A 15,693-nucleotide genomic window follows, 5' to 3' on the forward strand; every position below is an offset into this window, starting at 1 on the left:
GGCAGAATTAGCTGCTGAGCACCAACTCCAGGAAGAAAAGGAGTGAACAGAAGAAGGCCAACCCAGCTTGCTGTTCTTTGGCTGAGTAGGGAATTGACACAGACCACCTCCGGCTCCTGTCTGGAAGTTTTGAAATCAGAGAGCTTCAAGCACAGCTGGGTTCACAGCTGCACCATTTGGAGCACTGGACTCATTAATATTCATGAGTCATCCCCACCAATCGGCAGAGCGGATGCCATTAGCTTAGCATCTGTCGGGTTTTTGTGAGGTTTGTGTATGGAGTTTTTCCCCTTTTAAATGAACTTCTTTTGACATTTTGGATTTGCCTCTGTAGGTTTTCTATCCTCGCCTTGCTCTGCTGCATCATATAAAGGAGAGACCCAGGGGAGGCGGGCAGGAAAGAGAAATGAGTCCCAGCGAGGGCTCCGCATCTGCCTGTTGACAAACTTTATTTCTCTTTCAGCACCTGGCACCTCAGAAAGGCTGCGAGGACGGAAGCAGCATCAGGTAAATTATACCTAACAAGGTTCGTGCCCATAACTGTGAGAGGAGCTGGATCCTGACTCTTTGGAAGGCAATTCTTCCTCCAGTGGTGAACTTGAGCTGCACACACAATACAGGGGAGCTGCCGTGCACGGTCCTGCACCATTATTTCCACGCTGATAAGTTCATGATTTATGAAAGTACCTGCTGCCAGCCCTCACTCCCTCCTTCACTGCTACAGCTTGTTAGACACCAACTGCAACAACAGGCTTAAATACTTGAATTTTATTTCAGGCCAAAACCCCTCAACTCTGAACTAAATGCCATGACAGTCCCACAGCACAGGCTGGTAGTAAAAGAGCCCAGAGACAGGGTGCGATGGCCAGAGGAGGGAGAAGCGGGCGAGAAGGGGAAGGACCACACACACAAACCCAAGGGCAGGGCAGGGCAGAATGCCAGCCGCACTCACCTCCTACCAGCTCTGGCTCTCGGAGGAGAGAATTACGGCAGCAGGAGGGCAGAATGCCTCATTGTCTGAAGGAAGGCGTGTTGTTCCTCATCTCCATCCCCAGAGCCCTCTCTCCAGGCAGAAACAAAGCCCCCGCACCCCACTGGATTGAACATACGGCAACACAGCAGAGGGACACGCGGTGGCTGAAGCCTGGGGGCAGGGAGCTGTTACTAAGGGAGAAGAAAAGGATTCAAAAAAAGAAAGGAGCCCCTGCTTACCCTGCAGAGAAGACAGACGCGTCTCCGCTTTATAACCAGAGAGACGGCGACAGCCCAGGGCATCCCTTCCAAAACAGAGCCCCTGAACCGGTCCCTTTCCTATGGCTGTGACCAAACCCTTCTCTTTCGTGGATGGCCATGAGCTATTTCATGGGTCTTGGCCCCATAAAGCCAGGCCGAGGTCCTGGGATGGGCAGGAAACCCCAGTGACAGGAGTCACAGCACCATTCCATTCAGTGGTATTAGTGGAGGAAAAGCAAGGAGGTGGGAGGATATTCACCCCCCTGTCCATGCAAGGAGGTAGGCAAGAGGCCAGCCTCCCAGAAACCAGGTGCTCCAGGGGCTGCAGCAAAAAGAGAGCCAGCGGGAATACAATGACACAAGCATGTCTGTTGAACAATATTCAATATGGCAGCTTAAAATCTGCCACCTACAGGTCCCCAAAACCAGTCACCTGAGACAGTGCTCCTAGGCCTGTTAACAAACATCTAAAGAAATTCAGCTCCCAGGAGAGTAAATATGGGGTTTGGTGCAGAACCAACAACCCCTGGGCCTTGTGCTTAACTTATAAACATCCACACAGTGTCTGTTTCTATGGAAGAAGCTTGACGAGTGGTCACCGACCTCCATGCCACCAACGCGAGCAGAGGCCACGGGAAGACACGAAGCAGCCCAGCCTTCCCACCACTGGCCTAGGCCCAGCCCCACCAGAGCACGTCTCCCGGCCCACATCTCCTTCATCCGCCTCAGAGCAGAACCCAGAGCTCCAAGCAGAGCTCACTTTTCCAAAACTGTTTCCAACGGACCAGGACCCAAACACACTGCACGGTCCCCTCCCGTGGCCCTCCTCACAGGCTGAGGAGCAGAGATTCCCTCATCAGGGCTTGCAAAACCACAGCATGACGGGAAGGAGGGAGGTGGGAGAGGGGGGCTCTCCCAGGAAGGAGCCTCAGAGTCAACAACAGGAGCCCACACCTCGAAACTGTCCTTTTCTTCCCCGGGAGGCGGTGAGAGAGAGCTCCTCCTGCCCGATCTTGGGAGAAAGCAGCAACTGGAAAAGAGAGGGAAAGGGAAACGAAGGGCATGAGCAGGTAAACAAAAATGAATGGACAACAACAGGGGGTCTATCCATACAAAGAAATATTATTCGGCCAGAGAAAGGAATTAAGTGCTGATACGACAACACGGACACACCGTGAAAATGCACTAAATGAAAGACGTCAGTCACACAAGAGCACATACCGTATGACCGACTCCGTTTCTGTGAAATGTCCAGAATATGCAAATCCATAGACACGTAAAGTAGACATGGGTTGCCAAGGGCTGGGGGTTGGGGAAAATGGGGAGTCACAGCTAATGGGCACAAGGTTTCTTTGGGGGTGATGAAAACAGTCTAGAGTTGACTGTGGTGATAGATGGCTGAACAACTTCATGAATAAACTAAAACTACTGAATTGTACACTAAAAGGGTGAACTTTATGTATGTAAATATATCTCAATAAAGTTGTTATTTAAAGAAAATGGGAGGGACTTCCCTGCTGGTCCAGTGGTTAAGAATCTGCCTGCCAATGCAGGGGACGCGGGTTCGAGCCCTGGTCCGGGAAGATTCCACATGCCAGGGAGCAACCAAACCGGTGTGCCACAACTACTGAGCCTGTGCTCTACAGCCCACAAGCCACAACTACTGAAGTCCACGTGCCTAGAGCCCGTGCTCCGCAACAAGAGAAGCCACCGCAATGAGAAGCCAGCACGCCGCAATGAAGAGTAGCCCCCGCTCGCCGCAACTAGAGAAAGCCCGCGCACAGCAACGAAGACCCAACACAGCCAAAGATAAATACATTTAATAAATTAAAAAAAGAGAGATCGAATGCTATTTAAAAAATTAATTAATTAATTTTAAAAATAACAATGCATTTTATTTAAAAAAAAGTAAAAGAAAATGGGGGTTCGGGGAGAGGATAAAGTACAAAACAAATAAGAAAGCCTTCTCTTCTTTCTCCTCAGGTTCCAATAGGAGAGCATGCTCCCCAGGGATGAGTTAGGAAAGACACAAGACCTTTGTGCATGGAATGAAAGAACCATGCCCAAGGAGCCCGAGGCCCGTCTGAGAGCCCCCGACGCTGTGACCTTACTGCTTTCTCTACCAATGGACACCTCACTGGCCCAGGTTACAATAATCCTAGCCACTCGTGTCTCAAAATAGAGCACTGCAGTTACCTCTTAGGCTGGTCTCCTTCAGCCAGGTGAGAGGAGCCCCGCCTCTCTTCCTGGGCCCAGCCACAGTTTGACATAGCATAGCGAAGAATGGCCTCGGAAACGGACATGGGGCTTCGGCCCTGGACACAGGCTTCTATCTCAGGCACCGAGAGCTGGCTTTGCAGGAAGAGGTGTAACTGGCTGTCTGACAGAAGGACCACACTCTGCAGGACCCTGGGGCAAACACAGGTAGGGCAACACAGAGCATCACCCCAAGCAGTGGCTCTCCCCAGCCCCATCCTCTGAAGGCCTTGTGGCTTGAGTGAGCACTGAAGGCACAAGGGTGCAAGAAAGACATCGGACACAAATGTGCCTGTATGTTCACAGGGACCATCCTGCCCGGCACACACACCTCACCCCCCGGCCCCTCCCCAGGAGGCAAGTGCTAGCCCTCCAAGTCCACTCACTTTTCGAGAAAGTGCTGCAGACCTTGTCGTCGCTTCTCAATGAATTCATCTGAGCTGCCAAAGAAGGTTGACTTCCCAGGAAGTTCAGGTACAGGCCTGTGGGATCACATAATGTAACACGCCCAAGGTAAGTAACATCCAAGACAGTCATTCCAGTCCCTGATCGAGGAAATCCCCTAAAAAGAGGCGCAAATCAATACAAACAGCATTTAATAAGGTGGCAGGGGAAGGAGACTAACACTGACTTGACTGCATGAGTGTGTCAGGCACTGTAAATGTTTTAATTTAACCTTACTTCGTTTAATACTCCCCCAAAGCCCATGAGAAAGATATTAGTGTCCCCATTTTAGTGGTAAGGAAATAGAAACAGAGACGTTAAGTAAATTTCCCAGTATCACACAGCTGGTAAGTAAGCAGCAGAGTTGGTATCTGAACCAAGTCTGTGACTTAAAAACTCCATGCTGCTAGATTACACTGTTTACGAAACCCATTCCCACCATCAACTATTACTGAAAAAGGAAGAAACTTGGACACAGAGACACGGAGAATGCTGGGTCCTTCTGTGTAAATTAATACTACCTTCCCCAGCCCTGGAAGGTCACATGCTTGGAATTTTCTGAAAGTAGTCGAGTTGCAGCAAATCATCCACAAACTCTTCAAGCCTCCCTAGCCTCTCCTGTGAAGCATGGCACATGCTTTAAAAATGGCAGGCCAGACTAGAGGATGCAGGGTCTGTTCAGAGGAAGTTCCAACTGGCTAATTAGGGCCTGACCCATGACCATGGCCTCATCAGTCCCACACGTTAACTAACTGGCTACATCATCAACAGGGTCACCAGAGCATTCAGTGACCACACTGTGGTGGAATCACTGTCCTAAACTGTCTCAAGTTTTAGGACTTATTTGAAGTGTGCAGGTGAGGAGTGAACACTACTGCTTTTCCTAAGGCTCTCAGTCTGTTATAACTCTGGATAGAGGTCTCTACACAAAAAAGAAAAAAAAAATCACTATTTTTATATATCAAATGGATGGGAACACCACCTGTCAAATTATTCCAGATGCTAAAAAGTTTCTCATAACCAGTGAAGCACACTTAAAAAGCCAGCAGTACCTTTCTTTAGCCCTAGACTATTTAGCCCTATGCATGTTAAAAAAAGAAAAATATGTTTTAGATTTATTTGGCTTTGTTAGGTCAAAATATTAGAAATAAGAATGCTGTCTTACTTTCACTGACTTGAAAACATAATGTAGGAACACATTTCTCAACGCCCTCAGTACCTGGCAAGTTGCCAAGCTTTTCATCGTAAATTCCAGTTGCCAAGTAAGCACCTAAAAAGCCAGACTCAGACCCAAGAAGAAAACAAGAGCAAACTCACACTAAACCAGCGTTTCTCTGTAGCTGCTTTCTCAGCCATACAAACTCTCGGTAGCGGCGACGCACACAGGATGTCTTAGCAGTAAAAGCTTTGCTGTTGGTCTACAGGAGGCGGCACATGAAAAGGCTTTAGTGGAAAAAGCCCAAGTTCCCATGAACACCCCATCGTCACTCTCACTAAGGACCCAAGCCACCAGGCCACAGTCCTGATCGAGGGCTCCCAGCAGAGCAAGATGCCACCAGGCAGCCTGAAAACAACTCTCAGGCAAACCCCAGGCTCTCTTTCCTCTCCTCCCTCCTTTACTTCTGTCAAAACATCCATAAACAGATTCTGCCTCGAGACTGGCCCTCAGCCCTGGAGGGTGCTGACCCCAATACCAAAATTGGATGCACTTACATGAAGGAATATCTTATAATCCACGTAAGAATTCCAGGAGCCCTCATTCTGCACACGGGGGTCCTGAACACGCACAGTGATCACCTCCTGGAGGGAAGAAATGCTCCTTCAGCTTCAGCACAGCCACACAGTAAGGCGGCCTCGACACAAAGGTTGCCAGATTTTTCCACTCAACACCAACTTTCATTCATTTGTTCATTCATTCATTCAATTCGGCAAATATTTATTGACCACCCTGTATGTGGCAGGCGCTGTGCTAAGGCACTGGGGTAGAACAAGAACAAGGGACAAAAATCCTTGCCCGTATGAAGCTTACATTCTAGGACATTCCAGCGAATGGAAAAGTTAGTGAAAATGGAACCTCATTTCCCAGCAATGCCTTTACTACTGATTTCCCTCTCCTGGCTTGACCTTGAGCTCATCAGAACCACCAAGGTATTAGTGTCAGAAGAACACCACCAAGCAATACCTGAATCTCCCAAATCCCCTCAAACATTTACCCACCTGTTCCCCGGAGACCACATGCTTACCTCCTGCTCTTGGTTCTCCAACATTCTACACCAAAAGCCCATTGGAAGAAAACATCTGATGAGGGATAGAAGACACAGGATCAATCACTGTTAGTATGCGTGTACTCTTGTCTCTCTTGGCCAGGGCAAAACCCTGAAAATTTTTAATCGACACCCCCCTGGGGAAATCCAGGCAACTTTTTTGTTCTTGTGTAAAACTTAAGGGGAAGCAAAAAAATTCCCCTGCATGAGCTAGGTGCCAAGCTAAAAGCCCTGGAGGATTTGCCTCCCTTCTCAGACCATGGTGGGAACCCTGAACCAGGCCACCTCTAGGCAAAACGTGTTCAGGTCTACACACTGTCGCCTCAGGCAGCCAGAACAGGCAGGCTGAGTCATAAAACCTTTCTGCCTGAGAACTGCGGGCACAGCAGTGTCTGTGGGCACACACAGCACAGCTCTCTACGTGAGCCTAACATTGCCCCCTCCCGGCTGTTTAGAGGCAACCAAAACCCCACAAACGCCTTTGCTCCTAAGTCTCTCTCTGTCTTGCTAAGCACAGTCACCGCCCCAGAGACAGATCTCAGAGTTGGAGAGTTCCGGGGGCACCTGAGTGGGCTGCCCAGTTGTGACCTTCCCTTATCTAATCCCATCTCCAGAACCCAAGCCAGTGGTTCTGATCATTTCCTCTCTCGACATGCGGTTTATACCACTGCCCAAGCACCCCACAGCTGCACAGGTCGACTCAGGATGTTTTCCACTCCTTTGCAAAGATTCATTAAAGCCTAAGCCACTGATTTCCCCCAGTGTGGCAGTTTACATGTGCAGCGACATCGCCCACTCCAACAAGGGGACCATGAAGGCTGCAGCACAGGGTTACTCAAGTCCAAAGGGGCCCATGATGTCACCTTCTGTTAAAATACAGCACTGATCTTTTTACTCCTAGAACCACTCCAACAGCATCCACTCTGGCTGCCGCCTCCACCCCATTCTCCTCTCTTAAGAGTGGAACAATAAGGTTTAATTTCCCTTTCCAATTTACCTTGAAATGAAAACTGACTTCAGCCAATATGTACTGCCAACAAATGATCCAGGCTGGCTCCTGGGAAAATAAGACTATCTCTGAGCTCTCCCTCTCCTCTCCCCATGCCTATTTACACCCCATTCATTTTTACCGTCCCACAATTAATTTTAAACACATTCTCTTATTAGTTCTGCCTTACCGTTAGAAGATTGTGTAATGCGTTTCCTTATGTTGTGCTAACACGGCTAACATTTCAAGAGAAGGGGAACTCATTTACACCATAAAATTAGCAGAGTACACAGCTTTTCCAATCTTTTTCAGTATACCAGAAGGTCTCTTCACACACGGACACTGCATGCAGAGATGAAGCTGCATGATATATGACAAAATTGGGCTACACAGTCGAGCAAACTGGAAATTCTGTGATTGCAATGCCGTCTTCAACAGTATTCTTGCTGACATTCTGATTTTTCAGCGGATGCAGTCACCACTGCAAAGGGGTCCTGAACTGAAAGGCGGGAAATCCCAATTCCATAACAACTGATGTATAACATCCTGGATGTAAGCAAATGGCTGTGATCAAAAAGAGCAGGCCAACTCACTGTGAACAATTAACCTCCTAAGATTTAAACAAAAATTTTTTTTCTCTTCTCTTTTCAGGCATCTGGTAAATCACCAGCACAGGAAGCAGAGTTAAATACACTGAAGTGTCTTTCCACAAAAGTAACGATGGGAGAGATGATGACAAGGAAATCCACACACTCAGTAGAGCTCACACATCTCCAGTGCCTTGAAAGGTTTGCCAAATTCAGAACCATAATTTAGTAGCTAAATGGTCATCATTTTCAGGCTCAAGAAGAGTTTGCCTAAGGCTCCGAGAGCAAGCTCCTCTCCTGTCCTTTGGGGCTTATACCACTTAGAAACAAATAGCTATAAACTGGCCTTAAAAAATCCTAGGACCCCCCAAGAGGCTATATACTTTAAACTAAGTTTAAAGGGCACTAGAAAAGTTTCAGTTGTAACTTTCCTTAAAAACAATGGAACAACCACAAAAACCTATACTTCAAGTAATAATTTCTAGCAACTACTATTCTCCCAGCTTCCTCCCTGTAGGTGCCACTCCTCAGGAGGAAATGAAGCTCATTTCTGCCCTTGGAGGGGAAGGAGGAAGTTCTTAATTTTAGCAGTATGATCCGGGAGATGCATCCATGTGTCATCCAACGAAGGATAGAGTCAGTGATCCTCTCAGCTACTTATGCAACTCACTCAGCGCTAGCTACATTTCCTGGGCCCTTTCAATCACATCTGAAGTTTCCTTTACTTTCTCCACCTGTACCAGCACCAGTATCTCCGGGTAAAATCCAGCTGTTTGCTGTTTATAAAGTAGATTCCTTGTAAAGCTTTCCTATGTCTAAACAACTCAAGGCAGCAGTTCAAGGCTTTAGCTCCACCATTTTCACTCCCACTTAAACTACTTAAAGAGACATGTTAAAAAAAACACCAGATGATAACTTTTATATTGAGCCACCGAGACTCCCATCCTTTCTTACTCATTCTTCAGCCCTTCGGTGCCAGATGGCACCTCAAAAAGCTCTCCTTCCGAAACACCCGCCCGTGGCAGAGGCAGCTCCCCTGTCTGACCAAGCTCTGCCTATTCTCAGCTATGCTTTGCTCCATTCTTCATGTGTAACTTGCCAGTCTTTCCACTTGCAGGTTAAGTAACAAAGGCAACCACAGTCTAGCACAAGAGCCTTCTGTGTCCCCGTAAAACACCTGCCATTACTCCTAGTCCTAGTGTTTGGGTAAATGTAGCCAAACTCTTTTACTCCAGCCACACACACACACACACACACACACCCCGTATTCCTAACGAACTAGGAGCAAAAAGGCCATATGGTCCTTATTCCCCTTTGCCTACTAAGCTTGGGGAGTGGGAAGGAAAGATGCTTTAAAAATAAATGGAAAAGCCGGGTTTCCTTCCTTGGATCCCAAGTAAGCACCCGCCTTCATCCCGGGAGGTGAGACTGCTCGTTCCCTAGGATGGCCAGCGAGGTCGCCACCCTAAGCGCCACTGCTGACGCTCAAGCCCGCAGCTTGAGCGTAGCACCCACGCCCCCTCACCTGAGAGCAGCACCCACTCCCCGCGGCCCCGCCCACGCCCCCTCACCTGAGAGCAGCACCCACTCCCCACAGCGACGCCACCAGTGCCCCACCATACAGTAAGACTCTAGGCTTCTCCTTCCGGGTGAGCGGCCGGTGCCCCAGTGCACGACGGGAGAAGGTTGCCGGCACGCCAATCCCGGGTACCCAGGACGCCCGGCCCCCGCAGGCCCGGGCTCTTAGTGGCAGCCCCGCTCCCGGGGCGGAGCGCTCGACCCCGCCCAGACCCTGGTTGGAGTCCGGATCCCGCTCTCACTTGGGACGCTGCTCGGTGGACGCGGGCGAGGGAGGAGAAGGGGCTCTGACGTCCAATCCGGAGCCTCGTCCCTCCCATTGTTGTCAGGTCCAGCCAATCAGCGGCCAGGAAGCGTCCCTAGAGGTCCTAAAGTGGGTCTGAGGGCAGAGATGGTGCTGAGAGTGGGAGGGTTCTGAGCGTGGAAGCCTCGCGAAGTCTGGAGAGGGTCCCCGGGGAACTGGAGCCCGTAGGTTCCAGTTCCCCGGCGGAGTTATCAAGGGGACGCCAACTCAGATTCGAAAACCAGATTGTCCGAACAAAAACCGAACTGAGGACGGTCCAGCAATCACCAGTTTCACTTGCGATACAAGCCTAAGGAAGGATCGTGCAGCTACTTAATAAGAAAGAAATATCCGTTGACTATGATGAAGACTTTTTTTTAATGTTGTTGAAATGTCGTTTAACTATCTGCTTAAAGATAATTTTAGCAAGGGTAATTTCAAGGAAAAACTTATAGTCACAAATACAAGCTCTGGAGTTAGAAGACCGGGGTACAATACCCAGCACTACACTGACCATGTGGCCTTAAACTGGTCTTAAATCTTTATGTCTTATTTTCCTCTTCTGTAAGGTGGAGCTAGCTCATAAGGTAAGGTGCACGTACCACAAAGCAGCTTTTCTCAAACGTGTTGGTCTCAGGATCCTTTTACATTCTTACAAATGATTAAGGACCCCAAAGAGATTTGTTTATGTGGGATGTTCACCGGATTAGAAATTTAAATTGAGAAATTAAAAAACATTTACTAATTCTCCTAAAACTAATAATTAATCGTTACGTGTGAACATAATATGTTTTATGAAATATAACCACACTTTCCAAAACAACTTGAGTAGAGGAGCATGACATTACAGTTTTTCAAAAATCTCTCATGTTTGGCTTTAATAGAAGACAGCTGGATTCTCATATGTGCTTCCACATTCGCTCTGTTACGCTGTTGTTTTGGACTAGGAAATGCAGAAAATCTGGTCTCGCACAGATACATAGCCGGAAAAGGGAGAAGGATCTTTCACCTTCTCTGATAATTGTGGATACTCTTCTTTTTTAATCCAAAAATGTCATATTATTAGTCACCCTCTGACCTGTTACATGGGAGCAAGTGGGGTGTGCGTGGGGACCGTTGATGGCAGGGGCCTCCGGGTTGCCAGGGGTAAGTATACCAAGCTCACACTGGACACCAGGCTGTCTACCAGATTGGAGAGATGAAGGAGTTTGGAGAAATTTGTCATTTTATCTGGAACGATATGAGGGAAGGTCCTGCTGCCAAGTCTTGGAGCCAGCCATGCCTTTCACCTCCAATTCGTGTGAGATGCCGTGGGTATCTGCACAGGTGGCCCCAACGGGTCTGTGCTGAAAAGAAAGTTACTATTTCCCAGATGATACTAACAGTGGAAGAACTACAGGAAAGGTTCCGTGGTGATGACAGTCAGGTGGGCCCCTGCAGAAGGCTGTCAGGTGAGCATGAGCACCTGTGAGGTGTGGGGTGCCAGCGTCCTCCTCCTCAGAGGGAGGGCAGCCAGGAAGTCATGGAACTCATCTAAGAAGTGTTCTGGATACAGAACTTATTCTAGGCCCCGCTTGGGATGGGGCAGTTTGTTTACTAACTTGCAAGAAGTTACTTCTCAGATTGCTCAGCCATTTCATTTGGAATCACTTTTTTGGAACTGAGGTATCAAATTTTCCGAGTGAAGGTATCTCATTCATTAGGGCCAGCCAGAGACCTTTTCAGCATTCTTCCAAACTTGGAGAATGCAGGGAGTGTCTAGCCTCCAGCCACTCTCAGTGGGTCTTGCCCACCCCATTTCCATTTTGCTTTTGTTAGAGGCAAGAGGGAAGTTGGCCATAGTCTGCTTAGGGCTAGAAAGCATCAGGCTGGTCCTGGAATCTCTGTTCAGTTGGAAGAGTGGGACAACCCCATGGGGTACCACAAGGTCAGTCTTGATGTGGAAGACCCCACTGATGGTGGCTGATTTCTAAGTAGGAGGGCAGTCGGTGCAGGGGGTGTGAGCCTCTATGCTCCCCACCCCTGAGCAGCTCTTTTAACCATCTTATATGCTCAGGATTCACTTAACAAGTTTAAAAAAAAAACAGGGACTTCCCTGGTGGCGCAGTAGTTAAGAATCCGCCTGCCAATGCAGGGGACATGGGTTTGAGCCCTGGTCTGGGAGGATCCCCACATGCCACGGAACAACTAAGCCCATGTGCCACAACTACTGAGCCTGCTCTCTAGAGCCTGCAAGCCACAACTACGGAGCCCGAGTGCCACAACTACTGAAGCCCGCACACCTAGAGTCCATGCTGTGCAACAAGAGAAGCCACCACAATGAGAAGCCCGCGCACTGCAACGAAGAGTAGCCCCCGGGGCTTCCCTGGTGGCGCAGTGGTTGAGAGTCCGCCTGCCGATGCAGGGGACACGGGTTCGTGCCCCGGTCCGCAAAGATCCCACATGCCGCAGAGCGGCTGAGCCCGTGAGCTATGGCCACTGAGCCTGCGCATCCGGAGCCTGTGCTCCGCAACGGGAGAGGCCACAACAGTGAGAGGCCCGTGTACCGGCAGGTTTGGAAAAAAGAATTCCCTTCCTCACACCGAAGTTTTCAGTAAAAGAACAGATCTTTTCTTCTCTCTAGAGGCTGGCTTTTTTCAACTGCAAGGCTGGTACTGGCAGGTCCACCATCAAGGGGGAAATAGATTTCCTTAACATTCCTCAGGATCGCATCTCCACTCTGGCTGGAAGGGCTCAGTCCCTGTTGGTTCTTGACATTGCCCAGAGCTCTGGAGACGTGTTCGTCCACTATGCCGCTAGCTGCTAATGTCCCCTTGGAAATAGGTGAAAAGGACACCGCAGGAATTCCATTCAGTCTTAGGGCTTTGTATCTGGACAGCGGTCTCCCTCACTTCTTCCATCGTGCCCCGGGGGAGCGCTTAACTCTCGACCATCGGCGGAGACAGAGCAAGATGCTACAGCCGGGCAAGAGTGCGTTTTGATGGCCAGAGCCGCGAGAGCTGCTTGAGCTGCTTTAAAGCAGCTCAGTGCTGACCCAAGCAGGGCCTCTGGATACTCTTATTTGATACTAGCAAAACTCAAGAAATGGTAGATTCTTTTTAAAAATATATTTATTTATTTATCTGGCTGTGTTGGGTCTTAGTTGTGGCATGGGGGATCTTGCGTTGCCGCGTGGAGGATCTTTAGTTGCGGCACACGGGATCTATTTCCCTGACCAGGGATCGAGCCCGGGCCCCCTGCATTGGGAGCATGGAGTCTTAGCCACTGGACCACCAGGGAAGTCCGTATTCAGTATTTTAAAAATCACATTTATGGGCTTCCCTGGTGGCGCAGTGGTTGAGAGTCCGCCTGCCGATGCAGGGGACACGGGTTCGTGCCCCGGTCCGGGAGGATCCCACATGCCGCGGAGCGGCTGGGCCCGTGAGCCATGGCTGCTGAGCCTGTGCATCCGGAGCCTGTGCTCCGCAACGGGAGAGGCCACAACAGTGAGAGGCCCACATACCGCAAAAAAAAAAAAAAAAAAAAATCACATTTATTAAAATCATCACTGATCTCATCCCTCTTGTGAAACCGTCAAACTCACTGGTGGATACCACATTTTCCTGTAGGATCAGAAAAGTTTCCCCTTCTTTTCTAGGTTCTTTAGCTGGTCTGCTAATTAAATTGAAGTAAGATAAATTAACAGGAGAAAATACAATTTCAAACTTAGGGGAGCTCCATAAAAATGAGACCCAAGGGCAAGTTAGGCAATTGAGACTTATATGCCATCCTGAGCTGAAGACTGGGATATGGGCCTGGGGCTTCAAAAGGGGGAGGGCAATTCACAGGACTAGAAGAAGAGCAGATGTTTGGTAATTAGAAGTTTGCCCAGCCATGCTGGTAAGTTTTTCAGATAAAAAGTTAACTCTGGTCGTAGCTCTTTTTCTGATACAGACCCTGTATCTAAATTCTATTAGGTAGTCAGGGACAGGTAAAAGTTTTTCCTAAGTCTGCTGGGTGTTACTGCCTTCAGCTCAAAATAATCCACATGCCAAAGCACCATGTTTAGGGGTGGCATATTCTCCCCTTCAGCACATAGTCCAAAATTATAATTTTTGCTTGAAATCTCAAGTTTTATCATTGGCAGAAATACTTTCTTTTCCTTAAAATGGTAGTTTCATTTCACTCAAATACCCAAGTCGAACAACCATAGTTTTTGTCATTCTTTCCTAAAAAATGGTATTCTATGAAAAAAAGCAGCTAGTTCAATTCACACATCTCAGACAGTTGCACAACTGTGTACTTCAGTAATTCGCAGAAGTGCTTTAGGTACATGTCACGTTTCATCATACAGAACATTAAAAAGACACATACTCTAGGAGAGAGATTTCATAAAATTAATCATTTGTACCGCTTCATCAAGGATAGTCTTAAGTGGGACTTCCCTGGTGGCGCAGTGGATAAGACTCTGCGCTCCCAATGCAGGGGCCCTGGGTTCGATCCCTGGTCAGGGAATTAGATCCCACATGCATGCCGCAACTAAGAGTTCGCATGCCACAACTAAGGAGACTACCTGCCACAACTAAGGTGCCCACGTGCTGCAACTAAGGAGCCTGCCTGCCACATCTAAAACTTGGCAAAACCAAATTAATTAATCAATTAATTAATTTTTTTAAAAAAGGATAGTCTTAAGTGAAAGTGGCTTCTTAATTCTTTTACTGCCTAGGTGTGGCAGTGAAGAATACAAGTATAGGGACTTCCCTGGTGGCACAGTTGTTAAGAATCTGCCTGCTAACGCAGGGGACACAGGTTCGAGCCATGGTCCCGGAAGATCCCACATACCACAGAGCAACTAAGCCCGTGCACCCCAACTACTAAAAGCCTGCATTCTAGATCCCGCGAGCCACAACTACTGAGCCCGCGTGCTGCAACTACTGAAGCCCACGCGCCTAGAGCCTGTGCTCTGCAGCAAGAGAAGTCACTGCAGTGAGAAGCCCGCGCACCGCAACGAAGAGTAGCCCCCGCTCACCACAACTAGAGAAAGCCCGCGCAGCAATGAAGACCCAACACAGCCAAAAATAAATTAATTAATTAAAAAAGAATACAAGTATAATACAAGTTGGTGCCACACTGCCTTGATTCATCCTAATATGCCAGCAGTTTCACCCACTTTTACACAATCAGTGAAAATACCAACAGAATGAAAACGGGCAAATAATGTCAATATCTTTATGAAAATAGTTTTGACCGTGCAGACTCCCTGAAACCATCTTAGGCACTCCCAGCGTGTGTGGACTATACTTGGAGAACCACAGAATATATCTGTAGAACGTATCCACTCATTCAGCAAACATTTATTGAGCCCTTTCTATGGTCTAGGCACTATTTTAGGCATTAAAAGTAAAGCAGTGAGCCAAATAGGAAAATACCCTGATCTGCTGGAGCTGGACTCAATAAGTGTTTTCAAATAAATTCATTAGGTAACTTTAATGAAATATAGGTTTCACAAATAGGCAGTGCCCCATCTCTGGCTCATTTTTTCAACATTAATTTCTAATACTTGATAATGGGGCCCATCTTTGTTGCACTTGAAATGCTAGCAAATCACAGCACTCCAAGCAGTGATCCCTTCACGTGAGAAAAGCCAATCAGTGTCAGGGCTATGGGTGCATGATTTGATAAGTATAGGTAATTAGAGTCCAGTTACTACCTGGAAGTCACATGAGAATCAGACTGACCAGGGGAGGTAAGAGAGACAGATCGCTCTTGAGTATATTTGCCTTTTAAAAGAGAATGCTTGTTAACCCCAAATGAATAAAAATCTTTAACAATAGAATTTCAAGTAGTAGTCAAAATGAAACAAAGAATCTTATACCCATTAGGATGGCTGCTATCAAACAAAACAAAAAACAAGACAACAAACGTGTGAGGGTATGGAGAAATTGGAACTGTTGTGCACAGTTGGTGGGAATGTAAAATGGTGCAGCCACTGGAAAACAGTATGGATTTCCTCAAAGAATTAAAAATAGAATTACCAATGATCCAGCAATTGCACTTCTGGGTGTATAACCAAAGTAATTG

General features: G+C 47.9%; 1 protein-coding gene across 6 annotated transcripts; it reads right to left on the reverse strand.

Annotated features, from left to right (window-relative positions):
- Nucleotides 1-753: 753 nt before the first annotated feature.
- SNX11 (sorting nexin 11) lies at nucleotides 754-9,432 on the reverse strand. 6 transcript variants are annotated; one of them, XM_082603615.1, is made up of 9 exons: nucleotides 9,344-9,403; nucleotides 7,376-7,731; nucleotides 7,195-7,254; nucleotides 6,177-6,231; nucleotides 5,647-5,733; nucleotides 5,251-5,351; nucleotides 3,876-3,971; nucleotides 3,430-3,642; nucleotides 754-2,263 (listed from the first exon to the last, which is right to left on the reverse strand). In XM_082603615.1, the coding sequence occupies exons 4-9, from the start codon at nucleotides 6,216-6,218 to the stop codon at nucleotides 1,990-1,992; spliced, it is 813 nt and encodes a 270-aa protein (XP_082459741.1). In that variant the 5' UTR covers nucleotides 6,219-6,231; nucleotides 7,195-7,254; nucleotides 7,376-7,731; nucleotides 9,344-9,403; the 3' UTR covers nucleotides 754-1,989. The 6 variants fall into 6 exon arrangements, with proteins under 6 accessions (XP_082459741.1, XP_082459744.1, XP_082459742.1 ...); XM_082603618.1 differs by lacking the exon at nucleotides 7,376-7,731 and having other exon boundaries at nucleotides 9,344-9,432; XM_082603616.1 differs by lacking the exon at nucleotides 7,195-7,254.
- Nucleotides 9,433-15,693: the final 6,261 nt, after the last annotated feature.

The sequence above is a fragment of the Mesoplodon mirus genome (genome assembly GCF_964341445.2).
Source record: "Mesoplodon mirus genome assembly, chromosome: 18".
NCBI lineage: Eukaryota > Metazoa > Chordata > Mammalia > Artiodactyla > Ziphiidae > Mesoplodon > Mesoplodon mirus.

Bases quoted from the DNA above. Each gene is read 5' to 3' on its own strand.
- SNX11 (XM_082603618.1), bottom strand. From the start codon at position 6,218: ATGGGCTTTTGGTGTAGAATGTTGGAGAACCAAGAGCAGGAG. The intron at 5,734-6,176 runs GTAAGCATGTGG...TCTTCCCTCCAG, and splicing joins TGGAGAACCAAGAGCAGGAG to GAGGTGATCACTGTGCGTGT. The intron at 3,972-5,250 runs GTGAGTTTGCTC...GTGATCCCACAG, and splicing joins CAGAGAAACGCTGGTTTAGT to GCCTGTACCTGAACTTCCTG.